The sequence below is a fragment of the Columba livia genome, chromosome 4 (assembly GCF_036013475.1).
Source record: "Columba livia isolate bColLiv1 breed racing homer chromosome 4, bColLiv1.pat.W.v2, whole genome shotgun sequence".
Taxonomy (NCBI): Eukaryota; Metazoa; Chordata; class Aves; order Columbiformes; family Columbidae; genus Columba; species Columba livia.
This window is the reverse complement of record NC_088605.1, coordinates 19,835,004-19,844,664: the sequence shown is the minus strand read 5'-3', so window position 1 is coordinate 19,844,664 and position 9,661 is coordinate 19,835,004. Positions and strand designations below refer to the sequence as shown.

At 42.8% G+C, this 9,661-nt stretch overlaps 1 protein-coding gene across 2 annotated transcripts in view; it reads right to left on the bottom strand.

The window, feature by feature from the left end:
* Positions 1 to 722: 722 nt before the first annotated feature.
* The window catches only part of SLC34A2 (solute carrier family 34 member 2), a 29,794-nt gene continuing 20,855 nt past the window's right edge, over positions 723 to 9,661 (bottom strand). The window contains exons 10-14 of one of the 2 annotated variants that reach the window (XM_005501280.4): positions 7,527 to 7,647; positions 6,659 to 6,826; positions 4,248 to 4,364; positions 4,037 to 4,161; positions 723 to 1,742 (exon numbers count right to left, since the gene is read on the bottom strand). In XM_005501280.4, coding sequence (XP_005501337.3) covers positions 1,167 to 1,742; positions 4,037 to 4,161; positions 4,248 to 4,364; positions 6,659 to 6,826; positions 7,527 to 7,647 — 1,107 coding nt within the window. In that variant the 3' untranslated portion in view covers positions 723 to 1,166. The remainder of the gene's footprint in view (positions 1,743 to 4,036; positions 4,162 to 4,247; positions 4,365 to 6,658; positions 6,827 to 7,526; positions 7,648 to 9,661) is intronic. The other variant, XM_021286084.2, reaches the window with a different exon arrangement.

The following is a 9,661-nucleotide window of genomic DNA, read 5'->3' as shown; positions in this document are numbered from 1 at the left end:
ATTGCTACATACAATTACCACTGAAATTCACATTATTTCCAAGGAGGGTGGTTCAGAGCAGAAAATGGTGGTGCAGAATGAACACTCCTTTTTCTACAGTAAACGTTACCCTGTGACCTGCACTAGCCACAAGCTTCTCTCCACGTTCCTTCTTTTGTAGCTCTAGAGTCAGTCTCCACCACTACTCTGAAAGGTCGTTTTGTGGCTCGGCCAAATGGAGCCACGGTTGCACACAGACCTCTTGGTACCAGCCCAGGCTTGGGTGGCCATCTCCTCCCCTACACTGGCCACTCGTCCTCCCTCCTGCACCATACCTCTGACTGTGGGGCTACAAGGTGAAAAGGACTGGGGAGGACAATCTAGAAAGAGGAATGGTTGCACAACCACATCCTGAGTCCATCAAGGCCTTTGGTAGCCACCCAGTGTCTCCAAACCCAGTGCTTAACCTTCGTCAGGCAGTGGGATCAGCAATTACTTCTTTTAGACTTTAGCTTGAGATAATAAAAGATCATAATTCCTGTCCCCGGTATTAAAGGAGACAGAGATTGATCAAAATGGGTTTGTACATATTCTTATGCCAGAGTAGGATTCCCAGAGCTTCTGAAGGATGTCCCAACATTTCATTTTCCTCCATTTACACAATAGATTTGGTCCGTAGTGGGAAAACTACAGTTTTCCATTTTGACCACTGCAAACAGGACAATGAAAACATTAGGAGTCTCTTTTTTATTCTTTCTTTTTTCCATGTCCAGATCTTTTTAGGTATTGTAAACTAACTTCTGCTTAATAAGCCAGTAGGTCAGAAAGGCTGTTCTACAAGTGCATTGGTTGTTTATTTTTTAATCAAGTTTGGATTGATCATCACTCCTTTCATCCCTCTCTTCATGGGACTACATCAGGATTTCTTTTGTTTGCTACTGATAGCATCGGATGAAGGTACCACATAGTAGATCCTCTGTAAGCAAGGCCTTTCAACAGACCATAGATTTTCTAGGGGCTCTGTCAAGCTTGTTTGACTCCACTTCTTGATAAGTGAATAAGTGACATATCACTGGCTGCAGGAACCTGACAAAGTATTCGTTCTCTTCTCAGTGCATTGTCCAAGGTGGTTTTCAAGAGCCTGATGGTCCTATGCTGTATCTCTGCTAATATGGGTCGATCCACTACTATAAGGCTGTGTTGTTTGTGCCTGTTTTGTCAACACAAGCTGCAGCTGGTGCTCTTCTTCCACCTCTTTCTTCATCAGCCATTGCAATGGTGTTTTCATAAACCTCCATAGTTTTTAGCTGGTTGTCTTTGGCACCCTCCTGCTCTGCATTGACTTTGCAGCACTTGCAGAAGCCACAGCAGTGTTTCCCACAAAAGGCGAGCATAGACATAATTATATTGTCCCAGGGCTCTAGGGAGTGCATCCAGATGGGTAGGAAATCCCAGTTTTGGAGCTTCTCCGGCAGTGAGTGTGGTTTCCTTGACTGCATAACATTAATTACAACCACAGCAATAAAAAGAGCAAGAAGGGGAAGGCAAACACCTAAAAGGACTGGCCAGCCTGCCAGTGACAGACCAAATACAAACAAAGGCAAAAGAAAGAAGCAGATGAGAAGATAAAATATAGCAAACCATCTGTACTTGGCTGTTGTGTTTCCCAAAGTCTTGGCCATGCGGATTGGCAGCCGGGTATAAGGTAGTGGGTAAAACAGAATAATCCCAGAGACATTGAAGAAAAAGTGGCACAAGGCAATCTGAAAGCAAAAACATTTGAGAAGTTCATTGAGTAAAATGACGTTAAATGCTCCTGCTTGCACGACCATTTCCGATGGCACTAAGACTCCGTCATTTCCCTTCCCTCGATTTCCACTGTTTTTTCTTGTCTTTCATGCTATTTCACTGCAGGGCCTCTCCTAGCACCAAGCAAGGACTTGGTAATACCTCAAACATAAAGATCACAGCCTGCAAACAGGGGACAGGACCTGGAAACAAGACAAGCCTAGAGGAGACCATGTGTCTCCCCACAGATGGGCAAGTCTTAAAATTCAGCCTAAAAAATTGCAAGAAATGAAGTACATAAGAAATAAGGCTGACAAAGCAAACAGCTATCACAAAAGAGTCCTGTTGTTAGTAAGTAATGAGAACTCCACAAAAACTATTCATTATTGGGTTCTGCATCCATCAGTTTCCAATGTAAATATGGGAAGTGTAAATTATTTATTGCATACAGGCTACTGAGAAATTGGTACAAACCCAGATTTTCCAAAAATTAGTTAAAAGTTTATAGGACACTGAGGAGATTCTTGGAATGGGACTTTGTCTGGGTCTTTGAAAATTGTTTGACTCACATGCTTCAAAACTGTTTTGTTTGCTTTTTATTCCAAAAATAAGCATCAAGAGACATCTACTTGATAAAGCTTTCAGAAGTTGCTTAGAGAGAATGAGCATACACCAAATAAAACAGTACACTCCCTGCTCACCTTATTTTCATTCTGTAACTGTTATCAGACTATAATAAACACGAAAGCCCAGGGGTTTATTTTTAAAGCGTGTTATAAAAACAGCAACTTATCATGAAATCTGAGCTTGGTCAAGATAGTATCTTCTCATGATTACATCTATTCTATCATGCCTCAGGACAATAAAATAACTTCTGTAATTTTATTGATTTATTGTGGCAAGTAAAAAACATTCATCCTATGCACAAAGGAAACTTTATTATCTTTTCATTCTTTGATGTAGAGGGTTCATTCAAATGCTATCTGCTGCCTGGAATGTTCTTTACCAGGTGTTAAATGGAAGCCCAAAGCCAGTGTCCTGGTTTTGTTAAAAACAAGTTTCTCTTTTAGTGAATTTGCCTGTCAGCTAAAGCCTTCATATTAATTGCATTTTCCTGGAGAACCAGACACATGTTTTGGTAAACATAGCAATGGAATGCAAACTTATTGATAAGCATGGATAGACATCTCGCGAGAGGGGCGACGAGAAACAAGTGACCAAGAAACTGACCAACTGTGTATAACATTCCATTCACGTGAATCCATCATATAAAAGTGGGAGAGCACGAGGATCTCGTCCCTTTTTCCCTCTTTTCCTCATGGCTGACATTAGAAGAGGACCTTGCTAGTCGTCCCTGCGAACTGAGGCCTAGTGACAGACTGAATCCAGCTCCGGTTGGCTGCAGAGTCCAATCCAGGACTTCAGGTGCCGGCTCTGCAGTTGCTGAGACTTTCAAGATTGGTTTTGTATATTTTGTATTATTTTCTCTATTCTTATTAGTAGCATTAGTAAAACATCTTTGATTTTTCCAACTCTCTTCTCTCTGTCCTTCTTTTCCTCCCGATCGCCTGTCCTTAGTGGGAAGGGGGACAAGAAGGGGCAAAAGGGGGAAGTGTATAGTGGGGGGAGGCGGTTAACAATACATCTGCCAGGGTTTTATTGTCACCCCGCAATCTAAACCCTCGACAGCCAGGCTTCCTACTTTTTCAAATAGTCAGAGGTAACAAAGAATTAAATAAAACCCACTCAGATTAGATTTACAATAACAAAATGGGTGCCACGATGCTCGCTGCAACCCCAAGTAAGAAGACAGCTTGCCGTCCTATGGGTTGTACAGCCTCCACTTAGGTTACAGAAGTCCCTACGTCCATATGCATGAACAGAGTTAGGGTCCTGAGAAGGGAACTTACAGAAATTAGTAACCCTCATAGGGAACTACTTCAGAGGGCTGTCAGAGATGACTGCACTGAATTCCAAGCTCAAGGGGACAAGGGGCCAACCCTGTCTCAACTCTGAATTAATTCAATCAGATCAAAACTAATTTATGAAAGCAAGATTTTACTATATAACTATATAATTATTTTTACTATATAACTATACAATTAATATATTTTACTATATAACTATATAATTAATGAGCTGCCGTTAATAGATCAAAATCAAGCATGATATCCATGGCATATTTGCATCACAGCAAATTTTGTCAGTTTTTTCTTCAAAAAAGTTGCAACTTCTAAATGAAGTCAAGGAAGCATTGGTTTATACTGACCTGCAGTGAATACTTTAATGTACTCCCTGGACTTGCTAAAGCTGCAAGTATAGCTGTTGTGGTTGTGCCAATGTTAGCTCCCAAGGTAAGGGGATAACAACGCTCAATGCTTATAACGCCAATGCCTAGGAGAAAGTAAATAGTATTGAGTGGTTTCAGAATGGTGGACAAGATAAAACGTGGGATAAAGAACACAGTACTGCCAACTCACCAACAAGGGGTGTAATTGCAGATGTGAAAACAGAACTGCTTTGGACAACGAAGGTCATGCCAGCCCCTGCAAGCATAGCCAGGTATCCAGCTAGCCAAGTGAAAGGAAATGGGAAATCTAAAAAATAAGAGGGAGAACATTGTCTTTAGGATCACATAGTACCATAACGGTGAAAAGACTATTAAGTATTTCAGATGTAAATATACTGCTTACTTATCGTCTCTTTATAGATGCATAGAATGGTCTGGACTGGAAGGGGCCTTAAAGATCCCAAGATTCCAAGCCCCCTGCTATGGGCAGGGACACCTTCCACTAGACCAGGTTGCCCAAAGCCCCAACTAACCTGGCCTTGAACACTTCCAGGGATGGAGGATCCACAACATATCTGGGCAGCCAGTTCCAGTCTTTCATCACCCTCATGGTGAAGAATTTCTTCTATCGAATCTAAATCTTTTTTCAGTTTAAAGCCATTACTCCTTGTACTATCACTACATGCCCTTGTAAAAAGTCTTCACTTCCCTCAACCTGCTGGTCACACTTCTTTTGATGCAGCCCAGGATACAGCTGGCCTTCTGGGTTGCAAGCGCACATTGCCAGGTTATGTTGAGCTTCTCGTCAACCAACACCTCCAAGTCCTTCTCCTCTGGGCTGCTCTCAATCCCTTCATCCCCCAGCCTGTATTGATAATGGACATTGCCCCAACCATGTGCAGGAACTTGCACGTGGCCTTGCTGAACTTTATGAGGTTCACATGGGCCCACCTGTCAAGCTTGTCAAGGTCCCTCTGGATGGCATGAAGACCAGGGCTTGTGAACATGAGGCTGCTCCTATCTGTCTACAGAAGGCCTCATCCACTTGGTCTTCCTGGTCAGGTGCCTGTAGTAGATCCCCACTATAACGTCATCTGTCCCTACTTTCCCTTTAATCCTGACCCATGAACTCTCAACCAGCTTCTCATCCATCCCCAGGTGGAGCTCCATGCACTCCAGCTGGTCATTGACATAGAGGGTGACACCTCCTCCTCATCTCCCCTCCCTGTCCCTCCTGAAGAGCCTCCTGTTCCAATACTCTTACATGACGATTTTGCCTCAGAGTCGGTTCTGCTACTCTACTTTACCAGTACTCCATCTCTAGCTTTCAACCACCAAACACACTTTGAGGTGGATACTAGGCTAGGGAGACATTTGTGCTGACCCAAGGTGGCATTCATGTTGTAATACAATCAAGTACCAGAAATGTTTCCACAGAGCTCAACACAACACCTTCTAAGTGTCCAGAGTGTCTTGGTTTTGGCAACCAAGCACCTACTACATGGATGAATCTTCAGAAGACCATCCTGAGAAAGTAAAGTTGTTTTAACTATTTCCAAGCTGATCACCTCCTAACAATGCACTTGTTAACTTTTGCAAAGAAAAGCTAATCACACTGATTAGATAAACTAGGCACAATAGTCCCCTGTATTCTGCACATTTATGAGTGAGATGATAAGTCAGGAATTACTCAGTTGGGAAGACACAGAGGAAGACAGACTAGGTCCCAAATGAACAGTAACTGGCAGCTGATTACTTTCTAACCCTTGTTTTTGATTCAGGCAGTCTACTTTGCCCAGGAAAAGAGAAGACAGTATGGCGACCACTTTGTTGCCTTCTCCATTTCTGTGAACCGTCTCTGCAACCATAACCAGAGATGTACCAGGACTCCCCTCCCTCCATTCAAAGGAGGATGAAGAAAAATCAGTCAAGTGAAGAAAAACAAACAAAAACCCACAAACAAACAAAACACCAGGCAAACAAACAAAACCAAACCAAAACTACAAAACAAACAAAGGAAAACCCCAACCAACAACAACAAAAAAACCACCACCACAACAACATTTGCACTCAATGGATCCAGGATGAAAAAGCAGCTGGAGAACACAGGGAAAGACAGCAAGTACCGCTATTCAGGGCTGTCTTATCCTACTGAAGAGAGGGTTAAGGAGTGGAATAGGGCAAACAAAAGGTATTAGATTATTAATCACTACAAACTTCTTTCAACTTACTTTAGAAAAAACATGCAGACTCTGTGCCAGAGCAGGCAATCAGGATCTCACCACTTTGGTGCTATCTTTGAGGCTCAGAATGTTACACTTCTAACAGCTAATGATTATACATCAAGAAACAGAGCCTGGACTTTGGTCTTGGTTGCTGTTAATCTGCTGCAGTTCACAAGCAAGCTGTTCACTAATAGATTTTTTTAAATAAAGAAAATAACATGCTGAGGAGAAAAAATGTTGGGGCAGGTGTGATTTTAGTTTAATACTGTTTTCCTTAAACTATTCTATAATATCTGCCAGAACAGGAGATATCAATAAATGTGCTCAATGTCCTTGTCATTCCTGAAAACAATCTTCAGGAAAAGCAGATAATTACCAGTGTTTATTGTCTTCTTGATAACGCTCGCCACTTGTCCTTTAAGCACAGAGTTTAATAGCTTAACAATCATCACCAAACAGGAGCACAGAACAAGCAGAGACAAAGCCAGAAGGATGAGACCGATGGCAAGATCAGGCAGGTCTGAGTCTGCAAACAGATGCTTGCCTGAAAAAAGAAAAGGAAAATTAATTGGGCCAGCTACATTTTTGCTTCTGATCCCAAGCCCAGCTCTGGTTTTCATACATGCCTCTAAGAAAATGGGACCAAAGCACTCACAGCTTGAGCAGCTGATGCAAAGACCAAAAATGCCACCTCCTTCACTCCACAGAAGCCATATCTGAGTGGGGCAAGAGGGGGTCTTGTATGGACACACTTATAAAATACACATTAGGCACCCCTGCAGGGCTGGCGGGAGCTGGGTGACCATGTGCAAGAGAGGGCAATACAATGGTGTGAGAAAATTTTGCTGTGCTGAGCCAGATGGTGGGTCAGCTCTTCCCAGAGGTGGCTGTGTGCCTGAGAAGGGCTGTTCCAAGTCCCGCAGGGCATGCACAAGGATGGAAATATCCAAGCAACCATTACAGCAAAGTAACTGTACCTCCAAGTCACCTGAACAGTGAAGGTGACATGATACTGAAGACCTCAATTACTGGTATCAGGGAGCATGGAAAGAGACCCATCTGCAGCCAGATATCACAGTGATGCTGGCAACTCCAGCTGTGAAGCTATAACAGAGCAGGGGCTGCTCTGGTTGCCCCTTGTGTTCATATACAGGTGAGTGCCTCTTGATGTACCTCTGAAAGGGTCTGTTATCACCATACATTTGTAAAGATATTACTGAAGGAGAAATAGTTCTGCTACTTACATTTACTGATATTTTCTGTTTCAGTTACATTCTTCATGGTCCACGTTGAATTTCCTTCAGACCAGCAAAGGTCAGGAGATGTGCAGTTTTCTGAAGGTGGAATTGTGACATTCTGCAGTGTCTAAAGATTACCAAAGCAGATACTTCAGTCACTTACAACAGTTCAATAAGAGCTCATGCAAAGTTCTAGGTTTTTACTGAAACCAAGCATTCATCAACTAAAGGTGGATTTGTAAGCTGGCACTACAAAGATGACAAGACAAAATTTTTTACATTCTTAAAATAAATGGTTGTGCTGTTACTTAAGTCAATCAATACAGCATTTAAAAATTAAAATGCCCTTGAAACCTTTTTCATTGTAACAACCATAGCACCAAGTCATCAGTAGCTAAGAACCTTAACTAATGATGTCAGACTCTGTAGAAAGAGGCCGATGCCCAGCAGCAGCAGTGGCATTCCTTCTCCAGCCAGTGACACAGCTTCCTCAGGTCAAAGAAAGACCCCTTTACTGTCATCTTAGCTGCAACTAATGGTCTGGTAAGTATTACATGGGACTGTGATTCAGAATGCTACAGTACTAGTGCAGATTCTGTTGCTGGATGAGCACAAGCTGCTCACACTGGCCTTTTGTGCCTCATTTCCTATCTGTAGAATGTGAAGTGCTGCTACTACTTCCCTTTCTACAGGTCAAATGCTACCTAAGAAATAATTACTATCACTATGATTATCATTGGTATTACTGAGCTGAACCTGAATTTCTGTTTATACTGCAATAAAACCTTGCTTCTAAGAGCTCCTAGCCCAGATGTATTGCATTCTGATGCCAGGTCCAAAAGTTGTTTATGCGGATTGAGGAACAGTTTGCTGACCGAACTGTACTTCCCTACAAGAGCAGCTAATGGCCAAATGGACTCTGAACCACACTGCTGAACAGGAGGTATCTTAAGGACGTGTTCAAGTGATAGTCTTTTGCTGAAATGGAGATGGAGAAATCATATTTTCTTGCTGGACACTGCCTGCAGACACCCACATTTGCACTCTTGCTCCAGCTGATGGGCGAAGCTGGGGTTGGATCCAATGTGCCAACATCTCCAGGGAGTGCCTGGTCTCCAGCCTGCCTCGACACATCTGCCTTTACAAACACAATGCAATGTTTTTTCTTGCCTTCCTGAAATTTTTGAGCCATCTGAGCTTCAAAGCAGCTGCATCAGATCAGAATGTTTACCCTTATGTCTTGCTTTAAACATATGGGGTCTACATGTATTTATCCCTGCCATCAGTCTGTTTAATAATTTTTTGCCAGGAATTACTTTAACCCACTAGGAATGTAAATCATTTAAACAATCTTCCTCTTCCCCCTGCCAAGTTCAAGTCAAGCTTGTAGGGATTTCATGTGTTTTTGTAATTTGACTATATGCTTGGGTAGTAGTTACACAGCCAAAATATAGACAAGCACAGAAAGAATTGTGTATATGGAAATGTAACACTCAGCCTACGCTTTCCAGGTAGGTGCTTGTCTTCTAAGAGTGGGAGGACTGTAGGACTCAGGGATCTGACCTTGCTACCCAGGCAGGGAAGGGGTAGCCAAGTGTTGGCTGGGGTCTGGGAGCATTATGTCTCCCCTGAGATGAAATACCCAGCTCCTCCACAGCGTAACCTGAGCAGTTTCACATTAGCACAGCTCTGCTCCCAGCACTGTCTACCTAGCTAGTGTTTCACTAGCCATCCAGACCACCATTCAACAGGAGCTGGGCTCCTTTAAAAACCCAAGCACTTAATTTTAACCTCCGCTATATGTCCTTAAGTATCTTCTGCCTCAGGACTTCGGGAATTACCGTATACACATACTAACAAGTAGAATAGTCTCATTAGAGATCCAAGGGATATTTAATGCTCTAATTGTTAGTTAGCTGAACAACACAAACCAAACACTCAGCTCCACACTCCACCAAAACAGTCATTGGTGTCAATCTGGTCAGCAGATTCCTTCCAGCTGCAGTGTTGCTGGGGTGAAGAACAGGATTTGGCCCCCACAGAGGCTTTCTCTGAGGGCAGTTTTCCAGGAAAGCTGGAAGTGACCAGCTGCCACCACATCATACTAATGAACGGAAGATTAAACTGGCTAGATCAATAGA